General features: G+C 42.3%; 1 protein-coding gene across 2 annotated transcripts; it reads left to right on the top strand.

The window, feature by feature from the left end:
• The first annotated feature begins 838 nt into the window (after positions 1 to 838).
• LOC148014687 (uncharacterized) lies at positions 839 to 25,187 on the top strand. Of its 2 annotated transcripts, XM_087666446.1 has the most exons (12): positions 839 to 1,083; positions 1,183 to 1,665; positions 2,144 to 2,274; positions 2,356 to 2,528; positions 21,829 to 22,277; positions 22,394 to 22,703; positions 22,816 to 23,159; positions 23,251 to 23,744; positions 23,821 to 24,043; positions 24,163 to 24,324; positions 24,423 to 24,511; positions 24,614 to 25,182. In XM_087666446.1, the coding sequence occupies exons 3-12, from the start codon at positions 2,162 to 2,164 to the stop codon at positions 24,756 to 24,758; spliced, it is 2,502 nt and encodes an 833-aa protein (XP_087522572.1). In that variant the 5' UTR covers positions 839 to 1,083; positions 1,183 to 1,665; positions 2,144 to 2,161; the 3' UTR covers positions 24,759 to 25,182. The 2 variants fall into 2 exon arrangements, with proteins under 2 accessions (XP_087522572.1, XP_087522571.1); XM_087666445.1 differs by lacking the exons at positions 839 to 1,083; positions 1,183 to 1,665 and having other exon boundaries at positions 2,125 to 2,274; positions 24,614 to 25,187.
• Positions 25,188 to 26,200: the final 1,013 nt, after the last annotated feature.

The following is a 26,200-nucleotide window of genomic DNA, read 5'->3' as shown; positions in this document are numbered from 1 at the left end:
AACATACTCAAAGGTCTCCAATCTTTATGATTGTATCTACTTGACTTCTTTTGTACAAGTTCGATAACCCTAATGTTAACGGTGCTAATAATCATCAGATCACTCTCACCTTATTAGCCATTTGTGTGATGTCTACGATACACATTCCCCAATATTCTCGAAGGAACTTGGTAAGTAATCCATCCATTATTGTTGTCTTGTTCTTTTCCAATCATGAAAACAACATTCTTCAATTCATTTTTAGTAAATGGCATGTCTAACACACTTGCTTTCTCTCGGCTACTTACAATTTGCACACACTTATGAAACTTAAGTGCCCTAGCATAGTAATGCTCGAGAGCTATCCAGTAAAGACTTCATCAATCTCTCAGCCCTCACGTAACACATAATTGCCATCCATAATCTCTTCAATTGTCCCTTGTTGATTTGCGGAATAGAATGGCCAATGTCTAGGATAATTGGAGGAAAATGAGAGATGGGACTTGGTCAAGTTAGCGATTGAGGTGTGATGGCAATGCTGAGCGTTAGTTTCCAATTTCCTCACCCTATAGGTGGGGTATAGGGATAGTGTCCATAAAACTATGCACAATGTGTAATAGCACGCCGGGGACGCCAAGAGGCTGTGCAGTGAACACTCTAATAGTGATTGCCGCGCGACAAAGTGGTTAAAAGAATTAAAAAACTGTGAAGGACGTGCATTTGACGTAGCTAATAAATGTGAAAACAATCTAGAGGTAGGCTATGACTATAACAAAGACGTCCAAATGTACAATCTTATGGGACGAGAGATCTTTTTACACAGTGTCTTAAAAAAAGGCCACACTCGGACACGGCGGCTTTTTATTACTGCCTTGCCTTCCCTTCCCTTCGTCGCCTCCCTCCGACACGAGAGAATGAGAAGGGAAGAGCTCCTCTTCTCTCTCTCTTCTGTCTCTGTCTCTCTCGGTACCTGACTCTCTCATATGTGCTACTAAGGTCTCGCTCTCTCAGGTCCGTGCCCCATTCTCAGAGAGAGAATCACTGCCTTGCAGATTCGTAGCGCCCCTCGCCGCACCAAGACGCCATCGCATGCTTCTCTCTGAGGTTTGCCCCGACGTTCCTTTGCCTGCGTACGCCGGCTCGGCAGTGTAAGAAAATTGGTGGCCGTTTTGTGTAATACGACCGCATTTTGGTGGCTTTCAGTGAAGTTCAGCGGCCGAGCTTCCTAGCTCCTGGTTTCCCAGGAATTGTGGAGGACATTTCGTGCAGTGCCGTGGGTGCGCTTTGGAAGGGCACGGGAAGTGCATCGGGAACGTGATTGTGTCGTAATGGCAGGGCACGGAGCCGGCCACGAGTGATATCACGAAACCGATGCAAGCACGAAACTCGACTCAAGGGCATTTGTACAACTATTCAGTTATCGGAAGGATTTCTCAGTTTGTAATCTGAGAGGGAGGTGTGTGAAAGGACAGACGGAACAAGTCCCCTTGCCGGAAAAAGGAGAGCGCCAAGGCAGGAAACAGGCGGGAAACGTGCCTGAGGCGATTCGGACTCATGACATGCGTCAAAACCCTAGCTTTCGCTTAGCAGACGCACCTCGGAAGAAGATCCTTGCTCTGGGCGTTTCACGACAGGAAAGTTGGCGGGAAATTAGAAGTTCCGGTCTAGAACAAAAGCAGAGAGCAGGTAATTCACCAATACTCGAGGAGCCAAGGGCATTTTGTGCAATGCATCACTTATCCGTATTCTCCCGTTTCCATTGGGCCCTTCCTAGCTCTTCGCTGCATTTTCTCAAACCCGCTATTGTCTTGTCCTTCGTTTACTGCGGTCAATGATATTCTTTCCAGGTTTAGGTTCTCTCTCCTCAGCAATGCCCCTCTTTCGTGTCTACGTATGTATCATCAAACACATTGTCTCTTTTTGCCTTGTCTGCAATTGTCTGATTTGCAGAACAGAAAATGCGTCTTTTCAACTTTTCCTGTCAGCTGCTGACACAGTTTTATGTGAAGTGCTTGGGTCAGGCATAGTCTGATCATTGAAACATATTCATGTTTATCGTTTTGGTGACAGGTGGTTGTGTTCTGAGCTTAATTTTGCAAATGTGACTCGAGCTAGCAGTAGTGAACGTCACTTATTTTCTTGAATGTGGTTGGTAATGTTGCAGGACACATCGTTTAACAGCATGCCTTTGTTAAAGAAGAAGCCTTTTGACCTCAGCAAGCCCCCCAATGATTTGAAACCCAAAGAACTAGTTTTCCATGTGCGCTTCACTGATGAAATCTTTAGGAACTATGAGTATCCTTTAAGATTTATTCTTTTTCCCTCATACTTCTTCTATGGAGAGAAAGAAAGTTATTCTTAACATCTATTTACCAGAGAGTACATTAAGAGAATAACACTGTATCGCCAGAAAGTTTGGACCTGCAAGGTGACAGGGAAATCAAATCTGACGTATGAGGAAGCACTTACTTCTGAACGTAAAGGCATAGAACAAGTACAGCAATTTCCCAAGGAATTCATGGGGCCTGTTTTAAATATCGTGCAGTTCAGTAAGTTACTTTGGCACATTAATAGATGTTGTGTTTTGTCAAGAATTGGCAATATTTATACTAGCATGTTACTCCAGCTGCAACTAACAATTTAAAGTCTTGTGAATGTAATCTATACAAAGTTGGGATTTTTCAAGGATTAACACAAATATTACATGCTGGGACTGTAGTTTAAGTTGACACTTTCAATAGCTATCGCTATATGATTATTGACTCCATCCATCAACAATGCCTTGTTCATGAAATAGAATACTACTAACATGGCAGTTTAAATGCTGTCTTGCATCACACAAAGCTTTGAGCACCTTCACTGAATTACAATAGAGTCCTCTCACATGTAGAGACCCAGGCTGAGGCTCCTAACAAGTGTAGGTCTTCTCGACATGCACTTATACTCGCGTCTTTTTGGTGCTGTGGTCAACTGTAAAGCATGGATGCTGATTTGAATACTACAGCATTCATCAAGTGAGGGACGCTTTTGTATTGATTGAATGTGACAGATTTTGGTTCTATTCATATGTTAACATGGAAGCATTAGGTTTGTAGCACTGTTATATTTCCTTCAGGAATTTTACAACTTCCATGGTAGAGCTGAGCCAACCCAATTATATATGAAGAAGATTTCTATCCTAACTTGCCAAATTCAACGTTTAAGTGTACTTCACTCCCTCTCCCTATCCATCCTACTCCCATTACACACCTTATTCATCTCCTAGCACTACGACTCTTGTTGCAACAGCCAAGAATGCCTTCGTGGATAAGACTCATTTCGATGGATCAAATTTCATGGCTTGGTTAAACTTGACGCAGTAAGTGCTTGAATCTTAGGGTCTTTGGGACCTTGTTGTTGGTCTAGAGCCTATGCTAGACCCTCGACTAGCTCACCCTAATCACATCTGTTAATGGAGAACCGAGAATGCCACCACCAATGTTGAGCTAATGTAGGGTTGCTTTTGATTTGAAAGTTAAGTTGGCTGAATATTAGTGGTTACTCGTTGGGTTTGCCACTTTGGCTCCCCAAAGTTGGACGATGATTAGGGTACGCTCCTTTTGAAAAAGTAGCTTGAAAAATACTTCCATTTCATTCAGCACATAATCTCGTTGTCTCGATTGTTGAACTTCTATGAGTTCGAGTGTTAGTTCTTGTGTTATGCAAGGCTACATGATCAAGTCTACAAGAAGTCATCCAGATACACTCTTATTTAGAGAGGAGTTTGGTTGCCTCTTCTTCGCAAGGGAAAATCAGAGCTGGCAAGAACCCATAAGATGCAAAGGCAATCCAAAACGGTGATACCCCTTCCTCTGATGGAACCAAAGTAACAAAACCTATTTGGTAGCAACTCCCTAAGAAAAATCTTTTTTGTACACACTTATCAAAGATCGGGCTATGTGGATGAGGAGTGTTGCACTAAGGCCCAGGGTTTTTCTCTTAAGAAACCCCTAGTAGACCGTTGTGATTGCCTCCACTCTTGCTGGATAGTCTAGTGGGGTTACACCTCTAGTTGCTTTTCGATCTGCTCCATCTGCCCTAGTGGCTGTTGGATATGTGACATGCATATAGCCTTAGTAGCCTATATCTTTTGGTATCCTTTAAGGATTAGGTAATTGGTTTGCTAGTTGCCTATCCATTTTACTCTTTGGATCCATTTCTAGGTCATCCTTTGAATCTTTATCTATAATCACTTCTCCATCTCCTTGGGCGTTTCCTTGGTAGCATAGTTATGGGAAATTGGGAAATGGAAAGAGAAATAGAAATAGAAATGGAAACGGAAATGGCAAAAATTTGGAGTTTCAGGGAGTTTCAAGTAACTAAAGAAATGAGAAAGGCAAAAATAGAAATAATGAAATGGTAAAAGTGTGGTGTTTTGGGGCGTTTATGGTAACTATGATTGGTAGAGACTTGTTGATGGATTTATGTAATGGTGACCCATCTTTAGTTTTTCCTTCCTTTAGTTAGTCTTTCAGTACATTCACTTTTACATACATACTCATTGAATTGCTATTTTATTTAGCTTTACTTTTTGTTTTGTTTTGCTTTGGAGCATCTCACTATTGACCTCTGCTTTGTAGATTTTGATCTTTCTTGCAAGGTTTTGTATTTCAATGTAGAGTTAACATATAGTTTTACACTGGTCCTTCTAGTTGGAGACATGGGATGGGCGTTGTTGCTTTCACGGTTTTGTCTTCCTAGGAGATTTGCTCTTCTACTAGCATGGAGGCTTCCCCTCTCGAGGGGTAGATCTTCTAGCATCTCTCTTGATGCTATCATGGTGGTAGCTTCTACCTTGTTCTTCTAGTTAGGGTGCTTCATATTGATTCTCATCTTCATCTTTATCATCATGGTTCTCAGCACCACATGAAGATCGACCTTAGACTCTTTCTCCTTTAACACCAACATCCAGGGTTGAGAGGGGGTTCTTGCCCTTTCATGGTATTCTTTACGTTTTGATATTTGTCTTTGACATCAGCCTCTTTTCCCTATTGTACCTTCTCCTTTGCATTGCATGATTTTATCATCTTTGTAAAGGACGCTTGGGCAAGTGAACAAATTCTTCAGGAGGGACATTGTCCAAGTGGCACCTGTTGCATGAGCATCCTTAGCATACCATGCATCTCATTGTATAGAGCATCCTTGAGTGGATCTTGAGCTATCTCCTTTGGTGGTTCTTACATCCCACTACCACTCCTTCATCACCTTTTACGCTCGTCATTGACACCCCTGAGTGGTTGGGTAAGCTTGTTTGTTTCGAGGTGTGTTGGATTTGGTCATTCCTTTTCATTCTTTGTCTTGTGTAGACACAATTACTTAATTGATCGCAAACCATATCTAATCACATGTTTCACAAAAAAAATGGGTTAATGTGGTTTGATTTACCTTCGTAGGACTTGGTAGGCCATTGGGTAGCCTTTGTGCACCCTTTGTTTGATGCCTTGGTTGCTTTGGGGTGGGATGCCTTGGGATAAAATTGGGTTGACCTTCCTTTCTAGTCTTGTTTTGGGTTTGAGAGGGAGTGTTGAGCTTTAAAAAGTGCATTACATGTTGATCAGTGTCTTGGACAACCTGAAAACATGCTTAATTAATTAGAAACCCTAAAATGGAAAGGAGTTCAAGAGAGTTTTTATGTAAACCCCAATTTGGGATGGTCCATCCACATCTATAAATAGACAGGCTGCCCACCATTCAGTTGATCCTTCTGTGTAGGTTTCTCACCTTGTGTGCAGATTTCAGCTATTAGTCTTCTACCAGATGGAAGTCTAGCATTCACGATTGCTGCCATCACTCTGTCTATTCCTTTAGTTGCTCAACAACTGCTTCTTTGCTGCCGCTTGCTACTGTGTTTCTACATTGGTTGCATTTAGACATCCATTGCCATTGCCAGCTTTAGTATACCTTCCATCAGGTGTGTTTGGATCCCATTTGCCATCACCGGCCCTCAGACACCTTGTGACCGCTTGTCTTTGCTCTCTGATTGCATAGGCGATAAATGTTCTTCATTTGGCAACTTCTCTAGGCTTGCGTTTTGTAGTTTGGGTTGCCGTTTGTCTTCTCCACTACTTCCTTAGCTATCACTTGGTTCTTGATCACCCTTAGGGATTAGTGTTTTCAACTTCCACTACTTTTTGATATTCTGACTAGTGGTTACCGCTTTGGGGATCTGTCTTTGACGGATGTCACACTTTGACACTTTAGTGCTCTCTCCTTGAGCATGCTGTTCACTCTTATATTCGTTTACTGATTGATTCATTCACTTCAGAGTTCTTCTTTTCTCTTTGTTCGTGTTTGTGTTTTTGGGATTTGAGGTTTGGGTTTTGCATTCAGGGTTTGAGTATTGCACGTCAATAGCTATGTCTTTGTGTTTTTGTCATGATTGTACACTCTTTGTTTCCTCAATGCGAACTTTAGTAGTTTCTTCACAATCTCGACCTACCATGGATCCCCATGATGGTGTGTCCACAGATTCAGTAGCTTTATGGGATCGGTTGAATGCTAGAGCTACTCTTCTCTTTTTGAGTTGTGCAGATTCTGTGCTCGTGCATCTTAGAGGTTTTTGCACAGTCATAGAGGTTTGAAAGAGATTGGCATCTATCTTGTGGATCTAGATAGCCAGGAGACTCTCACTTTGGAGAAGCCAGTCCCATTGGTGCTTGAGTAGGATGCGCATCGTAGTGAGCAAGATTCTTGTGAAGTGTGTGCATATGGCCGTGCTTATGTTGCTTTACCTCCATGTAGAGGACAAGCCAAGCAAAAGAAAGAGAAGAGGAAGAAGTTGGAGTCATCTTTTGCAATAGGCTACTATGTATATCAAAGCTTATATGTTCTATGAAGAGTTGTCACCACCATCCCCTCCCCTTGCATCATCACTCATCATTTTCATTGCTATCTTGCTCCTACTCATGGTGCTCTTCGCTATGATATGCATTAGCCCTTGCTCCACTTCCTTCCTCTTCATCCGCCTCATTAGGTTGTTGTCCTTGTAGATGCAAACGATTTAAGCTTAAAATAATTTCAATGCATTTGACAAAATAGCGAACTCAATAAATTCTTTATATCAGGATTTCATGCCATCGTTGCTCTTTGATGAAGCCTTGTTGCCATAAGTGCGTCCATGTGTCGAGCTTGTTATGATGATGCTTACAAGTTGTCTTATAGTTGGTGCGCATTTGGCCAAGTATACTCAATTGCAAAATGAAAACACTGAGTATTAGTGGTGTTGGCATCTTGCCTCTATTGTTTGACTGTCTATCAAGATTTATTTTTGAGGCCCTACATGTTTCAGACTTGGGCTTCTATCTCCTCTTAGTTTACGGCCTTCTTGGACTTGGGACATGCATTGTCTTTATCGAGCTGATCGTGTCTTTGTTGAGTTTTTTTCTACAAGAGTCACTCTTGTGACAAGTTGGTAGGAGAGGGAGACTCTCTCTGCTCCATTCCCCTTCCATTGCGCAAGGTTCTCCTTGGTAGTTTTTAATGGCCGCACCTATTCTTGATTGTGCACCCTTTATTCCATATGTTCCATCCCATTTCCTACCATCTCCTCTGGTGGTTCCTTGGTACCTTCCACCCCTTTCAAAAGGGGATGATATTAGTGATGCCTTTGTGGATTTCCTCACCCTTTGTGTTTCAAAGGGGGCTTCCTAAGATCTGAAGAGATTCTTCAGGGTTTCCAGTCTTGTTTGGGTCTTTTCCTTTATGCAGTGACCTCTTTTTTTCATCATGACATGGCGAGCCATCACCCCTGTTGTTTGGCCCTTGGTCCTTGTTGTTTTTGTGCAACTTATGGCGCCTTCAATAGTTTTTTGCTATTGTCTCATCATTGGGTTAGAGGCCTGGCTCACCCATCCTTGATTGGAGTTTTCAAGAGTGGTCTGTTCGAGGTCTCTATGTCTCCATTGCCCTTTGGTGGCCTTCTGTTTGCTCGGACTTGGAGCGGGGGTCTTGCTCCTTGGGTGGCTTTCTTCATCGAGATAGACTTCATCGGCATTGACACTCTTCTTGCCACCCTCGAATCTACATCTTGGTTGGCCTTCCGCCACATCTAAGATTTGAGAGGGGGTGTTAGTAGTCATGAGTGTCTTGTATGGTCATCTCTTGTTTGTGAGCCTCGGTTTGAGTTTAATGATGACACTAGGAGCTCTGACATTGTCTTTGTTTGCCATCTTATTTGCTTTAGGCACTTTAGATGGATGGCATATTAGTGCATTCTTTTTGGGCCTTTTTGGTTGTCTTGCGTGCCCATGTTTTGAGCTTGATCACTTTATTACAGTTGTGGCCCCAATTTGCCTATATATAGGCGGCTTTCCCTCCCACTCATTATTCATCATTTATCCATCATGATCAGCCAGCCTTCCTAATTCTCTCATCCCCTTGCTAGCATTTGGCGCCCACATTGACACATCGAGCTACATGTTGGGATTGACTATTGGAGCCTTGTACCTTGCAATCACATCGTTCCTTCTCTCCTATGTTCTCTCTTTGTCTCTCTTCGTGTTCACTTTCCTCTTTTTGTTGCACACTCTCACACCAAGGTACTTCAAAAATTTTTTGGAAAGATATTCACTCCCTGCTGGTGTGAAGTGTTTGAATGTGAAAGTTGCTTTGGTTTTCCACGATGACAATTAAAGTCTTGAAGCAAGAGAAGACTTCAAACTTAGATTTCAACCCATATACGTAAGTGAATTGGGATTCGTTATCAATAAAGGCGACAAAATAGAGGGATCCATCAAGAGATTTGGTTTGCATAGGATCACAAACGTCACTATGAAGGAGATGTATAATAGATGGAGGATGAACATGACAATCCGTGGGAAAGGAAAAATTGTGCATCTTATCGAGTAAATAGCCTTTACAAATGCCATTTGATGGTAGGTGGATTTTTGGAAGATCTTTGACCATATCCTTTGATCGAAGCTTCATCAATGCTCGATAGCCAATCATGTGAAGCCTTTGATGCCATAATTGTGTAGCTTGAGATTCCTTAGTTAATAAGGCACGATCAATAGGAGTTTCAGCAAGCTGTTGATCATCAGTATCAAGATAGTAGTGGCCTTTAGTGAGGGTACTTATTGAGCCAATGGAAGAAGAAACTTGATCATCACATATTGCACATCGGGGGCCATTGAAAATGACTTGAAACCTTGATGTTGCTATGACTGAAATAGAAATAAGATTCTTCTTGGTGTCGAGCACATAAAGATCATCTTGTAATGTTAAAGAAGTAGTTGAAATTGAACAACTTACTCATGACCAATGCCTTTAACTACATAAGAGGCATTGTTTGCACATGATTGTGCCCCCCTTAGGTATATGAGAGAGAGATGAAAATAATGCTCAACAAGAGATGATGTGCTTAGAGGCACCATTGACGAAATACCAAGTAGAAGTTGCATTAGTGATAGAAAAAGTGTCATGAATAGAAGGATTATACTGACATTAAATGAAAAAAGGATAATCTGTAAACTGAGTATGGTTCACGGCCTCATGTGCCTTTGATGATGCAATGTGCTTTCGACATTCAGTGACATCGTGTCCCATCTTTTGGGAATCAGCAATAGTTATACCTCTTGGGTTTGTTGAATGTACTCTTTGAAGGGTGTGAAGAGGATGGCCAACACAAGGGAGGTCTTTGATGTAGAAGATGTGAAAGTAGAAGGATGACCAGCATGAAGGTTTACTGATTTTTGATCAGCAAGCTTGTGCTTTGGGTTTGCCCTTTCCACGATGATAGGTGGAAAAGGCGTAATTGGTCACCCAAGTTAGTTCTTTCTTGGTTCAACTTGAGGGAAGTCCATTATTGGTTTATGATCATTATCTTTTTTTACATTTTTAAAATGTCTTCCTCCTTGACTTTGAGTGCTTCATCTTTTTGTTTGAGCTCCAAGTCTTTCTCCTTAATAGAAATTTGGAGGTCAATCACTTGTTTTTTTGACATGACTAGAAACTTTCTTTAAGTTTCTTGAGTTTGATCTCATCTTTTTCGTAGATCCTCATTTCTATGGCTTCACTTTATCCCTTCTAAGCTCCTTACATAGTCTTTCCAAAGCTTGCACCCTACTTATTGCACTCTGTCCTCCTATAGGTGGTTCATGGGTGATTTTTGATTAAAAAGTAGCATTGCAGTTGAGATGGCTTTGTTCTTCCCGCAACAAAAGAAACACAAGTTGGTCGAAGGTATAGGTAACTTGGATGCTCATAGTTACCAATCGCAAAGTGGTAGCAAAATCTTGACAAGATTCAGATAAACCATTAATCATAATTGAAGCAAGTTGATTATTTGAAATTACTTCATCAATATCCAAATAATGCTCTCAAAGTTCTTTGATGCCAGTGAGATAGACATCCATGTTACCTTCCATGCAAATATCTAGTAAGAAACTTGCACTTCATTGCACACTTGATACAAAGTTGCATGTTGATCCCATGCATCCTGGGCTGTTTTGCATGATCGGATGTGTGGAATGAGTGATTGAGTCATGCACTTGTGGGCGTCATGGCCATCTCATCAAATTTGCTCTAGAGTGGGAGGTGATATGAAAGAGGACGATGATTCGGTATCTTGAGAGCCACCTCTTAATGTGGAGGTGGGTGGTGGTGCCCGTGTTGGGAAAGTTGGCCTTCGCTCCATGTTGATCACAATATTATCAGAAGTGGGTGCAACAATGGAAAAGTAGAAGACAGTTGTAATAGATTGCACAATACTATGTGAGTGCGCAACGAAAGAAGGTCGCCATTCAGGAAAGCAGGTTTGACATCCATCAGGTAGACATGCTAGTAGTGATGGGCTGCAATAGCCAAAATAGCTTGAATGGACATCTGAGCCGCATGTGCAAGAGTCTCAAAGTAATCCAACCTCACCCTTTGAGCAAAACCCTTGGCAACAAGCCTAGCCTTATACTTGTTCAAGGAACCATTAGCAAGGTACTTGGTCTTATAGATCCACTTCACACCAATTAGCTTTTGCTTTTGAGAATGTGGAACCAACGTGCAAGTTTGATTTCACTTGATGGAATCGAGCTCATCATGCATAGCTTGACGTCAAAATTCTTCTTTGATTATGAAAAGATCCAAAGATACAAGGAGCTAACAACCAACCTAGAAATTGAAGCTTTGATGGAGAGGAGCAAAAGCAAGGGTTAAAGCAAAGATCTTTGATGACCTTCTTATAAAGAAGGTTATTGAGATTGATGGTATAATGGTTGCAAACACTTGCCTCAGTATGAAAGGTGTCAATGTTATTGAAGCAACAAAGTCTATGAAGAGTAATGCATCACCTATCATTTGAGGATCCATCCAAGCTATGACTTTAAAGTGTCATCATATACAAGTTGTCTCTTCTTGTCCCAAAAACCCCTCCATGGAAAAGGGTAAGGAGAAAGTGAGAACTGGCTATTTCTATGATAGTTGAATCTCTAAATATGCTTTTTAGCAAAGCAAGTCAATGCTAAAGAGACATAAGCTTGGAGAAACCAGTGTCAAGTTTGACATTTTCTATGTTAAGAGAGATTCTTAGAAAATTGTTTTTTACTAGACAATTTGATGTTGCTCTTGGTGGTGAAGATTATATTAAAAATCAAAGATTAGGATAGTTAAAATGTATTTGAAGTATGTTGCTTTAAGTTGGTGGCTCTAACTTCTTCAGGAAGGAAAGGAATCCAAGTCTTGGAAGGTGTTTAATTAGATGTTTAACATGAAGTTTTTCCTTCATCCTTTGAAGTCAATGTGTGACAAGAATGGGATGAAGGAGAAATGGTGGAAGTATATGCCAACAAGTTTGCAAGTGTTTCTCTTAAATTTCTCTCTCTAAATGAAGGTCCTTTGGATATGGAGATGTAAAAGTTTATCTATGGTGTTCGTCTAATCGTACAAGGACCTAATAAGATAATAAAACTAGATACTTTGGAAGCACTTCAAGATATGGTCTTAGAAGCTAAAGGAGTACATATGCTATGGATGCATGTTGGGTCCTCTACAAAAGAATCATAGAAGAAAAAGACTAAGATATTTGACCAAAAGAAATCGGATCAATAAGAGCCAAAGTGTAAGGATAGAAGTATACCATCTTTGTCATCTAAAAAGAAGCTAAAATATTAGTAGTAAGTAGAATATGTAAGAGACGGGCGATCTCTTATAGAGAAAAGGAACATATGGTTGGTCAAAGCCTACTAACAAGGCAGATAATAAAAACCAATCCCAATAGCCACCTCAAGTGAATGTTGTACCTAAAGAATCCTTATAGCAAGATGAAACTCCATCAAAGAAAAGGAGACTTTTTATGGCTTTGGGTTTGCTCTCTTTTTGTAGCTTGACATTAAATCGTAGCAGTCTCTTTGTGTGTTTTGTAGATACTTTCAAGAAAGATGGATTTTTGGTTTGATAGGGTAGATGACATTGATGAGAAAATTAACCAATGTTTTAAAGGCCTATGTTTTCGTTGGTCAAAACATCATGAAGATCATCTTGATCTTCAGGATTCAAAGATCAATGTGGAGAAGATTGAACATCAGAGCTTTGATCATGCAGAGATTGTCATTTCACCCCATCACTACTGTATGCCCTAGTTGGATTCGAGGCAAACATTGGCAGCCTCATCCCAAGGCAGCCACTAAGGGAAGGGTATCCACATCGCTTGAGTTGGTTTATATTGACTTGTGTGGTTCTATGTGGATGAGCTCCCTTGGGAAGGCCTTTCCAAGTACTTGTGCCTTTACTTCTTGAAGTGCAAATTTGAGGCATATTCCAACTTCTACACAACTAGAAGATGTTTGTTAAAAAGCAAAGGAAACTTGCTGTCATGAAGTGATGTTTAAAATGGTCATTAAATTTCTCTTCCTCTTGCTGATCATTAGCTTCTAAAGGCCTAGAAGGACTCACATTTTAGTCTAAACCGACATTATCAGCTTGCTGTCCATGTTGCATGCCCTGTCCAAGATTAGGCATTGCATTTACCCCAACACTTTGTGATTTTTTAGATCGAGAGCCATTATCCCTACTTGATCCTATCTCACTATCTGAAGACATTCTTATTGTAATGCTCAACTGAACACAATTTCAGCACTAGAGCAAAGCTTATGACCTTCAATCAAGTACCTTGGGCCTACCAATTCGAGAAAATTGATGGTGTCTTGGCAAGGGAACCATGAAATCAGTCCTCCTCCTTGGATAGGGTGGTAAATAACGTGATTTAGCATTGATTATAGCAAGCATAAAGTTCACATAAAGTGGAAATGCACACTTCACCACTTTAACCTTTGATACTGGACACCTTGTTGGCCATGAAAATGGTGCCCCTTGTGGTATTTCTTTATTTTATATTGCAAATGAAAAAAGTACAACAAAGATCCTTTGTCCTTCTTTGCTAATCCCTTCTTGTTGTCAAAACTAACCAATAAGCTTTCAAATCAAATTGCCCCTTGGTTTGCTTGGGGATTAGTCTTCATCTTGCTCCTTGAAAGACAAATTCAATCCCAAACTTGATATTGACTGGTTGGCCTCTCGAATCTCCTTGAAATTCCTCGATTTCAGCTGCTGGAATTCAAGTGCTAGCCCTTCATTTTGAGCATGCATCTGTGAGAGTGTGCTGCGGAAGAGGGAATACGAACACGGAGGGAGAGAGAGAGAGAGAAAGCAGAAAATAAGGAAGAGAAATTTGCACTGATTGAAATGAATGTTGAATACACTGAAATGGACTGATCAGTCCCTGCACGCAGCCCGAAGCGTCAGTGAGGGTACTAGATCAGGCTGATGATGATGGCAGCACCACCACGGGGGAGGAGTGTCGGAATTTGCAAGAAGACAAGTGACAAAGTGGGGAGGGGGGCTGCCAATAAATAGGCAACGGACAAACCCTAACCCTAACCCTAAAATGGGCGCAAACCTTAAAAATGCCCTAAAATGGGCGCCCCACAACAGTGACCAAAAAGTGGCCGGGCAGCCAGTGGCTGCCCACTAAAAGGGGCCAAAAAGAAATACACATCCTAAGACAGCCAGTCGAGAGTGACTAGCCTCCCCCATCATAACACATGACAGACATGTCAGAGCTCCTAATGTCCTCGTCTGACTCAGACTGAGGCTCACAGGCAGGAGATGACAAGGCATGACAAACATGACTGCTAACACCCCCTCTCAGATCCTGGATGTGGCTGAAGGCCGAAGAAGAAATAGATCCTGGGGTGGCAAGAGGAATGCCAATGTCGATGAAGTCCGTCGATGTAGACTGCCGCCGCTGAAGGAGCTCCTCACGATCCTGGGAACCCCCCTCTAAAACACTAGGGGCTAGGGAATCCACAGCCGCATTACCGAGATCATCCCCCTCTGAAAGGGATGGGAGGTACGAGGGGACCATCGGAGGAGAGGGTGGGGGATGGGAAGAAACCTGTGGAATAGAAGGTGCATAAGCGGGAACGGGTGTAGCAATAGACGGCCTCAGAGGACCCTGCATCAAAGAAGGGGAATGGAGCCTGTAAAGCCCGCTCTCTTGCCAACCTGTAGATAAGACAGCTCCTGTAAAAGAATTCTCAATAACAACGGCATGCTCGGTGAAGATCACTCGTGTGCCAAGCCTCGTAAGGCCATAAACTGAGAGGAGGGGAAGACCCAAATCCGGAACATGTAGGGCCTGTGAAAAGGAGCTCGAAGGTCGGTCAGTAAACAAAGGCAATGTGCCAACACCACTAATAGGCACCAATAAAATGTCACCAATAGTGACTTAACCCTCTGATGGACGGAGATCCTGTAACAAATCACCTCGGGGAGTCATATGACTCGAAGCACCACTGTCCACTAACCAAGACTGCGCAGAAGACACTGCAGCCACGGAAGAAGAAGGATCCTCCTCCAAAGCATGGATATGAAGGAACACTGACTCATGGGTAACAGCGGGTGTAGAGGTAGAAGAAGGCTCCGATGTAGATCCACCCTTCGCTCCCGGACGAAGGTGAGGGTACTCCTTCCAGCATTTCTCCTCGGGATGTGTCCCTTTCCCACAATGTGGGCACTTCGGTCTCTCTGAATCTGAGTCAGAGCCTGAAGAACTGTCCTTCTTAGCCTTGGACTTCGTCTTCTTCTTCTTTTGTCCTCCCGAACCTGCAACAAAGGCTCTACTGGAGTCGGATCCACTAGCAGTGACCTCTCTGAGTCGCTCGTCATGCTCCAAGACAAGCGGGGATAGCTCCTCCCATAGAAGCTTCTCACGGGTCCTCGATGTAAGAAGGCTGGTGTAGAAGACATCAAACCGAGGCGATGGCAGCTGAGTCAAAAGAATCATAGCCATGTCTTCAGAAGATATCGTCCGACTGAGGGATGCAAGCTCATCCCTCATATCCTGTAATCTGTTGATGTGGTCCTTCATGGAAGGACTATCATCAATAGCGAGCATCCGCAACTTCTTTTCGAGAGATATCCGGTGGGCAAACGTCTTCTGTTGATAGAGAGACGCGAGCTTTCTCCACACATCTGCTGCAGTCTTCAACCTGTGAACATGAACAAGGACAGAATCCTGCAAACTCAGAAGGAGGAAAGATCTGGCTCTAGAATTAAGCCGATTCCATAAGGCTGCACGATCCATAGATGTCCCATCTGCGGGATCCACCTTAGGCCGGGGAATAGGAACAGAAACAAGCTCCCAAAGATCGAAGGAGTCCAAGATACACTCCACCTTGCAGGACCATAGGGAAAAGTTGGAGCCATCCAACCGGTCCTCTTTGGGCAGCTGAGGAAGTATGGGTACCTGTACAGGGGGTACCAAAGGCTGCATCTTCGGCCCACTGGAAGGGGTCGTCGAGATATATGAATAGAAGGGGGACGGGAAAGAGGAATAGACTCCGGACAACGGTCCTCGTGATAGAAATCACGCCTCCATTCAGATGAGTGTCGAGACAAAAGCTCGTCATCTGAGTCATCAAAGCCCGTAAACTGATGAGAAGACATCTTCGATATCTGCAAACACCAAAACACAACAAGGGAAGGTTGCCGGTGTCGAAACACAAACACCAGAAGCTCCTGAGCTGGCCGCCTTGCACAGAATGCAAGGATGATGTCAAACGTAAATGCTAACGATGCAATCACCACAGAAAAACAGCCCTTGCCTCAAAACGCTAGTAAGGAAGATGTCGCCCAGCTGTTGGGGAGGCCGCCTGGCTGAAAACGCAAGCAGGAAGAGGTTGTTGATGACGTGGCAGCCACTGAAGAAGGCACCAGCAGCAAACACAAATATTTGGGACCTCCTGGAAGGGTTGCCTTGGCTGTTGGGGATGACGCCTACAGCAAACGCAAAGATGTGACACCAAAACAGGCCGCCTTGATCAAGAAGATGGTGCAGAAGGTGACGCCTCAGCTGTTGGACACGTCTTGACCAGCAAACGCAAAGTTGTGGGTGTTCTCCCGCGTAAATCTCAGCTCCGTGTACTCTCCTTCGGCTCTGATACCATGTGAGAGTGCGCTGCGGAAGAGGGAATACGAACAAGGAGGGAGAGAGAGAGAGAACAGAAAATAAGGAAGAGAAATCTGTACTGACTGAAATGAATGTTGAATACACTGAAATGGACTGATCAGTCCTTGCACGCAGCCCGAAGCGTTAGTGAGGGCACCAGATCAGGCTGATGATGATGGCAGCACCACCACGGGGGAGAAGGAGTGTCGGAATCTGCAAGAAGACAAGTGACAAAGTGGGGAGGGGGGCTGCCAATAAATAGGCAACGGACAAACCCTAACCCTAACCCTAAAATGGGCGCAAACCCTAAAAATGCCCTAAAATGGGCGCCCCACAACAGTGACCAAAAAGTGGCCGGGCAGCCAGTGGCTGCCCACTAAAAGAGGCCAAAAAGAAATACACATCCTAAGACAGCCAGTCGAGAGTGACTAGCCTCCCCCATCATAACACATGATAGACATGTCAGAGCTCCTAATGTCCTCGTTTGACTCAGACTGAGGCTCACAGGCAGGAGATGACAAGGCATGACAAACATGACTGCTAACAGCATCTTGAGGCAGTTGTCAAAACCCTAATTTTTATTGTAAATTAGGGTTTACATAAGATATTGACTGAAATCTCTTTCTTTGATGGCTAGAATTGTCGGAAAATGTTGAGATAACTTGAGAGATGGTTGGGGGATGAGAGAGAATGTTGTAACTTGTAGAGAGATAAATTTCAAAGTTTATTGTGAGAAACATTGAAAAGCTACTGCTGCCCTGCTCAAACAGTGATGGAAGCTGTCACCTATAGCTTAGGACTACCAAAAAGATTGTTGCCTTTTTCTATATGTTATCACCTATTCTAGAAGGACCTTAAGTTGTTGTCACTTGCTTCTAAAGGCCTCCAAATTACTATCACTTGTTCTAGGATTGATCCATGGTGGATGCAAATCATATTAGCAACATCTGCTTGCTCTCTAACAGTCTCCTTTTCTCTCACAATGTGGCTATAATAGACTTCCACTTGTCCCTAAAAACGTTTTTTTTCCTTGCATCACTGGCTAGTTTTGCCAAGGTGTCTTTTAATCTTGTTTTTTCAGCATTATGTAGCTTACTAAATTAATTTTCAGAATATTACTTTTGAAAATTAATTTAACAATTATTCTAGTGCTCAGAAAATCAATTTCACCAACCAATAATTAAATTGGCTAGGCCAATTTGTCATCCAAGTATCCCCGAGCAATTATTGACCCTTAGACGGCTATTAATTAATTAGTTAATTGTCTAGTCTCTAATGTCACCTTTGACATTAGTGGCCAATAAATTGGTCTAGGTCCAAATCTGACACTTAGTTCCACCTAGTACTTGTTAGACATAACTTCTTACAACTTTTGCTTTTGGCACCCATTACATCCTCGGAGTCCTTTGCTTGTTACCATGAAATAATTCCCAAGTGCATTACATGTGCTAAACAACCTTGCACATTTGATTATATCTTAATCAATTGTTATGGGTAAGAAGCATATTCAAATTTCATGTCCTTGTGACAGCTTGTGTCTTAGATGTCTTGGATATGGTGACAACTTATGCTAGCCATTTTAGTGTAGGATCCTTCTAGTATGTTCTAGATATCATCAGTATGGCGATGGTATTGGGAATGGTGGTTTACTTATGTTGGCCATTATGATATAAGTGTTAGTAGTCATGTTTGTCATGCCTTGTCATCTCTTGCCTGTGAGCCTTAGTTTGAGTTAGATGAGGACTTTAGGAGCTTTGACCTGTTTGTCACTTGTTTTGATGGAGGAGGTAGCTCATTCTAGAGCAATTAGTTTATTTCCTTTTACTGCATCTTCTCCACCAATCAAGCTTTTGTGTGTATTTTTTGGGTAGTTTTTATATACATTCATTTGCCTCACATGTTGGACATTGTTAACCTTTTTCGAGATTTTTTTGAGCATTTTTTGCATTTATACGACCATTAAACGTTGGTTAGACGATTTGGAGTTAGTTGGCTATATATAGTATGCCGCTTCCACACTTGACATTCAAATCTTTCTCCTTCCTTGGCAGGTGCACACTCCGACTTTGTCATCTTCCTCCGTCTCAGATGTTGTGGTTATCATTAGCTTGATTTGGTGGCCTCATTGACGTTGTGGGCTGTGTGCAAGGATTGATTAGTCCTCCTTTTGTATTCAGCATTCTTTTCTTGTTCAATGGAGATTTCTTTCTTCTTTTCTTGCAGTCTCTCTTTGGTCCTTTGTCTCTGTGTTTGTGTTTATTCTTCCTTTGCGCACTAACATGGTATCATTAGCTAAGAGAGACACAGAGCTGATTTCTCGTGGAGAAGACCACCCTAGATTGTCAGGTGACCTGGCCACATTAGCATCTTGCTGAAAACGCAGGTTTCTTGTTGAAGGTGACAACTTCTTTGTGCAGGTGATAGTAATTCTTCCTTAGATGGACCCTCTACATCGATTTCCTTGTGATCATGTAGCCATTTTGAGGTTGTCTATTGCCAAAACATGGATTGTTTGTGGGTGTCTTGTAGGATTTTGAAGATGTCTTACAAATAGTTTTGTGGTTTTGGTGATATAGATGACGAGCCTTCTTTGTACTCCTTTGAACGGCGGTGAGATTATCCCTACGGATCGTGAAGAACGGAGATCACCTAGCTCGTTTGTTCAGGAACCCTCTCCTCCCTGTTCTCTCCATGTCTCACAGCATGCTTGTTTGGCTTGCCTCTGTATGCCATCCATGGCACCTTCTATGTAGGTGCCCACACTCCCTTCTTTGACCAAAGAAGATTGGCTTGATGGTTCAAACTAATTGCTTTGGTCGTGTATCCTTGGTACCTTTGATTTTTGGGAGTTTGTTACCCATCCTATTCACCGTCTGGTGGAGGACCCCACCGTTGCATCATCGATGGATCATGTGGCCTTATGGGATTGGCTCAACTTTAGATTCTTGATCTCTCCTCTTTATGAGCTGAACAGGTTTTGTTCTAGTGCATGTGCGCAAGCGGTGGAATGCAACGGAAGTGTGGACAAAGCTTGCTTCTTTGTACCATCAGAAGACATTTTCCCATTAGATTACTTTCGAGAAGAAATTATGGATGCTGTGTTGATGATTTTCCTTTCATGAAGGATCATATTAGGGAACGATCTCGATGATATGGCTTTGATTTCCTTGGTCCCTAGTGTTTCAGAGGGGGTTTCCTAGGATTGTGAGGAGCTTCTTCATCAACAGTCTACATCAATGGACTTCATCGGCATTGGCATTCCTCTTACCACCCTAGGATCCATTCCTTTTTTGGTCTTCTACCACATCTAGGATGTGAGAGGGGGTGTTAGCAATCATATTTGTCATTCCTTGTCATCTCTTGCATGTGAGCCTCATTTTGAGTCAAACGAGGACTTAACGAGCTTTGCCCTATTTGTCACTTGTTTTGATGGAGGAGGTGGCTCATTCTAGAGTAGTAACGTCATTGCCTTTCAATGCATTTTCTCCTCTAGTTGAGCTTTTGTGTGCATTTCCCATGCAATTTCTGTATACATCAGTCTGCCTCACTTACTGCACATTGTCCACCCTTTTCGGGATTTTTTTGAGCATTTCTGGCGTTTTTACCAGCATTAAATGCTGGTCGGCCATATTTCAGCCTGAGATTGCAGTTGGCCAGATTTGGGGTTAGTTGGCTATATATAGCTTGACCCTCCCACACTTGACATTCATATCTTCCTCCTTCCTCGGCAGGTGCACACTTCGACTCCGTCACCTTCCTTGGTCTCCTTCCTCCTTCCTTGGCATGTGCTGTCATCATCATCAGCCTGATCTGGTGCCCTCACCGAGGTTGTGGGTTATGTGCAGGGACTGATCAGTCCTTTTGTATTCGGCATTCTTTCCTTGTTCAGTGCAGATTTCTTTCTTCTTTTCTTGCAGTCTCTTTTTTCCTTTGTTTGTGTGTTCGTGCTCCTTCTTCTGTTACACTCTCTCACAATAAGCTGCCTGTGCTCGTGTCTTAAATGTCTTTGATATGGTGACAACTTATGCTGGCCATTCTAGTGTAGGCTCCTTCTCTCCTGTTCTATATATCATGATGACCTATATTGCACTGGTCCCTGTTGAGTGTTGGTGTGAGCATCCTGCTTGTGGCTCCAGAGGTTTACTGCTAGTTCTGATCCTCGTGTAGATGTCTGGATGTCTGGCCTAGTACTGGAGGCCTTAGTTTGTTGCATGTTTCCAACAAATGCCAACACTTCACCTTGTTCTTCAACTTTGCTGTTTGTTTGAGAAGCCTGCAGCAAACACTAGCGTGGTCCCCCAACAGCAGTACTTTAATAAAGATCCACAATCTGACGATTCTAGCTTCTAAATGAACCGACCTGAAGTTCATGAAAGCTTTTCTTGCCAAAAAGGGCTGAATATACTTTGGCACTAAACCTTGTTTTCAAGTAACATTGTCTAGTTGACCATGACAACTGTCACGAGGAGTCTCAGCATGTAAGTACATTAGTCCATGCTAGAAATCAGAATACATTGTGTTATGCAGTGTTTTGTGATGAGAAACATGGAAATGAAGACATTATTAAAAACGAAAACAGGAATGGATGGAATTTGGGGGATTTTTCAATAACTATAGAGTTGTGGGAAATGAGGAAAGAGAAACTGAAACAAGAATGAAAAGGAATGTAAACTAATGCTCCGTTGCTGGCATTCTATGGATAACCAATTTGTGCTAAAAAAAAGGTTGGTTTGGATAAAGATGAAAGATTGACAACAAAATCACCTAGAGGAAGAAGGTCAGTAGCGGGGCATCTTGCAAGCTTTTGTTTGCAGGCCCTACTTTTTCTGCAGAGCTGCTACTATGCTAGATATTACCTCTAGGGAAGACTTGAGCTATATTGTGAAGTGCCAGAAAACACCTCGATACATTTGTAGTGTTGCTTTACTCATTTAGTCTACTTATAGCATGAAAATTCACACATTGATTATAAAACCCTCTTGTGCCAGGCAGAAACACAAAGGTTGAGGTTTCAAGCTGCTGTTATTAATCCGAATATTGTGACTGGTGCAGTGAACTTTTGACTTCCAGTTATTATGAATTCAACTCTCTGACTGTTGTCCTCTGCCACCTGGACTGCATTCTAGCCGCCTGCTGTTTGTCGCTGCATTAATCACAGTGCTCATGAACTTTTGACACAACATGACTCTTTCCCTATGCTGAATAATTGGGCTTGCCCAAGTGGTAACATTGGAATTGGCTTCTCTGTGTAGATTTTTTAAGTGTCTGCTGTTGGTTGTACCTCTGACGTTTGAAATAGATTTGCTGTCTGCTATTTGTTGTACAAAATGTGGCTCTTGTTGTCATAGACTTCTTTAATTCTACTTGTTCTGCAGGTGTCCTTCGTTTCAAAGAGCTTGTAAACACAATAGTTCAAGGCTTCAAAGACTGCTTTGTGGTTGGTGAAGAGCTATTTTGTGTACAAGGAAATTCGACAAGTCCTTGCAGGGTGTTACAAGTTATTGCTTCAGATGTGGAGTCTTCTGAAAATAGCAAACTCAATTATGAAGTAGCCTGGCTGGACAGTGACAAGAATGTAATGAGGACATCTGTGGAATCGGCAGATAAATTGATGCGGAAGAAGCCTCCATTCACAAGGGCACTGTTGATGTCTTTTATTCGGGAATCTGTAAAGGAGAGTGCAGTGCGCAATGCACCTTGGGTGGTGCATGAGCAACTGTGCTACAAGTATGGACTTTGTACGGACCCCCCGGAGGAACTGAAGAAGTTCTTTATGAAACGTGACCGAAGCATTCAGGAAGCTCAATTTGGAAAACGATCATCAGTAAGATTTACATTCACAAAATGTTGGATTTGGGACCTATTTTGCCAGAGCATGGGCCTGGTTGCTTTTGATGTTAACATTAGGGTAGAGTGAAATTGTGTTCCTGGCTATGGCAGGCTGATGCTCTGGATTCTGAAGGCCATGTAGTCAAGAAGCAGAAAACAAGTGCTGGAGAAGATGGGGAGTCTGAAGGCCGTGTGGTAAAAACATCCAAGAAAACTGCCATTGAAGCAGGGGAGTCTGAGGGGCATGCGGAGAAAAAATTGGAAATTACTGGAGATGCAGTGTCTGAAAGTCATAAACCAAAAAAAAGTGCTGCTGGAAATTCTGATTCTGACAGTCGTGTGACAAAGAAACTGAAAAAAATTGGACCTGAAGAATCTGCTAAAACACAAGCAAAGTCTGAGGATGTGAAGATGGAAGAAGGTACTATGTCTGTAAATCTCTATCATGTTGTAAGAATGCTGAAACAATTTTGTAAACTCCCAAGATGCATTACCCTTCTAGCTGACTAATTTTTCAAATCAACACTCTGCAGTTCCTGTTGTGAAGGTGGAGCCAATCAAATACCCCATAGATGATTCTCTTGTACAACAATCTGTTGATGACCCACCCTTGCAGGAAAAGCCGGTGCCATCATCAGATTTTCCACTTCCAATGGAATGCATAGGGCAACTGCTGATGGTTTGGAATTTCTGTGTGTTGTTTGGGAAGGCTATTCGTCTTTCGCCCTTCTCCTTGGAGGAGCTTGAAAAAGCATTGGAAAATAAAGATGGAGAATCAGTTTTATTGAAGGAAGCACATCATGCATTGCTTAGGCTTGTCCTTGATGATTCTGATACTCAATCATCGGGTGAGGAGAGGAAGCGACGGAAAGCAACTGTGAGTGTTATCAGACCTCCTCTTAATGAAGTTGTATCTTTTTGTAGAGGCTATCCCTACCTTCTTAAATTGAAAATGTCATGTTGGTTAGGCTTCTATCAATACTTGGAAAGAAGATCTTTCCGAATTTTTGAACCTTCCAGGGCTAGAGGCATTGGTGTCGCATGCTTCAGCAATCCGCAAGGGAAAGTATAGAGAGTTGGAACCTTCAGTGAAACTCGAGATCCTGTGTGAACTAGTGAACCACTCTCTTGATTCAGCCCCTGTTAGAGATCAGCTGGATCTATACATAGAAGAAAAGCAAGCGATTGCTGCGCAGAAGAGGAAGGAAGAGGTTGAAGAATCAAGGAGAGACAAGGAGCTACAAGAGCAGTCGAAACAGGCCCAAGTTTTGGATAGTACTTCTCATCCAACCGAAGAAGATTTAAAACAGGTTCAAGTTTTGGATAGCGCTTCTCATCCAACTGAAGACAGTGCCAGAGTGTATCCTGAGAATGGTGATGTGAAGGAGCCTCAGAATGATGGAGCCATTCTGGAAACCAATCTAAGCTCCAATGGTCTTGCCAATGGAACACACGTAGATGGGTACATCTTTAGAGTATTATTGTTCATTTTTGCAGTTCTTTATGCTTCGTATTGATTTTCTTACTGGATATTTCAGGATGGTAGAATGTGTTGTGGAAGGTGATGCTATTCCTGCATCTGTCCGGTCTAGGCAGTTGGCTCTGAAGATGAAGGCCTCGTTAAAGGAAGCCGAGGAAAGGGAAAAAGAAAAGAGGAGGATTGAAGAACAGAAGAAACTTCTTGAGAGGAAGAAAAAGTACGATGAAGCACGCAAAGAGCGGGAGCTTCAAGAGAAGAAGTTGATTGAACAACAAAAACGGGTAAGTAAAAGGAGATCAAATGTGTCCAGAAGCCATCACTGGGTTAACTGGACCAGAGTATAAATGATTTTACAGCATATGGGACACCTTGGCTTATTCTTGCTACTATTGGCCCACAGCAAGAGCACTTCGAGCGTGAGATTGAGAAACGAGTGATACGAACAAATCCTCTTGGAAGGGATAAAGATTACAACAGATACTGGTTCTTCCCTAGAGAAGGACGGATATTTATAGAAGATCAAGAATCTGCAAAATGGGGCTATTACTGTGTAAAGGAAGAGGTTCAGATCAGAGAAACATGTGCATCTCATTATTTACAATTGTAGTCTAGTGTGACTGTTGTTTTGAACTCACTTGGTTTCGTTTGATTTGTTTCCAGCTGGAATCATTATATGCATCCTTGAATCCAAAGGGCATACGGGAAAGAGCTTTGCAAAGACAGTTAGAAAAGCACTACAGCAAGATTTGGTCTGTTGAATAACACTGTTTTCAGAGCTTGAAAGTGAGGTTTCTATAATGTCCGTCCAATATGTCAATAGCTGATGGTACATATGGTTTTCTTGCTTGCAGTGATGCTCTGCAGAAGAGAAGCAAGGAACTTGCACAGAAGGTTGCTTTTGAAGATACTTCTGTAAGACGGTCTTCTAGAGGAAAAGCTGTGTCACAGCAAGCAGCGAGTACTGTTGCTTATAGAAACAAATACAGGAATTCTTGATGGGCTTTGCCTTTCAAATGCTCCCATTTTTTAGTCAGAGTTGGTATTTGAGATGCGTAAGTTCCATTTCAAATTTCAAGCATCCGAGCCAATATTGAGAGGTTATAGGTGTAATTTCTATGCCATCCCCTCGTAATTCAAGCCAATGTGGCCTTGTGACCTTCCCCTAGCAAATTGTTTGGGAAAGCACAACCTTTTTTGTCTATCTCGGTGAGCAATCACTATCAGGTGGGGGACAATTTATTTGTTAGTTTAGTCGATCGCTTTTAAATGCGAGTTAAAGTCATGATCTGTTACTTAACAAAATGTCAATGTTTACCACCTGAAAGTTGTGCAAGTGCCTCGCAAGGGTGTGGTACTTATTTGCTTGACACAGTTATTTCAGGAATTATCTCATACATTGTTGGGAGAGTGTTCCCTATTGAATTAGGGCTAGGATATCAGCCAACTATGCATACGCAACCAACTTTCGCCTTCGAGTTCCACTTCAGCTTTCTGTGAACAAACAGAAAACTCAAAACACATGGTCAGCAGCAATGTCACCCTTTTATATGTTAGATGACTCATTTGTACGGTCAAGGATTCAGCTTTAAAATGGTGGCATAAAAAGACTTACTCCTGCACTGGAATGCTATAGATGAGAGCCATGTGATACACATGCTAATTAATCAGATGAAGCTGGTTTTGGTGATTAGTGCTGTGATAGGAGTTGGGCGGGTTGGAAAGCATGTGGCAACAGCAAGGTGATGGCAGGAAAGAGGGTGCAAGTAGTTGGTTGATGTAAGATACAAATGATGTGATGGGTGAATCTAAGAACTCACCGTAGTATGTGAAGAAGTGTTTTATTATGCAAAGATAGCATAAGTTGGAGTAGAAAAAGTAAGATGTGAATATGTTAGTATGAGATGTATTTGGATTTGAGATAGTAGCAAATACATCTCATACTAACATATTCACATCTTACTTTTTCTACTCCAACTTATGCTATCTTTGCATAATAAAACACTTCTTCACATACTACGGTGAGTTCTTAGATTCATCCATCACATCATTTGTATCTTACATCAACCAACTACTTGCACCCTCTTTCCTGCCATCACCTTGCTGTTGTCACATGCTTTCCAACCCGCCCAACTCCTATCACAGCACTAATCACCAAAACAATCATATATATATATATATATAGACACACACACACACACACACACACACACACACACACACACACACACACACACAGAGAGAGAGAGAGAGAGAGAGAGAGAGAGAGAGAGAGAGAGAGAGAGAGAGAGAGAGAGAGAGAAGGGTGTTGGTTGGGGGGGGGGGGGGGGGGGAACGACTGAAATGCAGTAGGGAAGTAGATAATGTGGATATGGATATTTATTGGGGTAGGTGTGGGAACATGTGTAATATCTAATTCGTACAAATGTCTACGGAGGCCA

The sequence above is a fragment of the Lygodium microphyllum genome, chromosome 25 (assembly GCF_053477565.2).
Source record: "Lygodium microphyllum isolate KBCC chromosome 25, Lygodium_microphyllum_v1.1.10, whole genome shotgun sequence".
Classification (NCBI taxonomy): Eukaryota; Viridiplantae; Streptophyta; class Polypodiopsida; order Schizaeales; family Lygodiaceae; genus Lygodium; species Lygodium microphyllum.
Note: the sequence above shows the minus strand (reverse complement) of the source record. Positions and strands in the feature narration are given on the sequence as shown.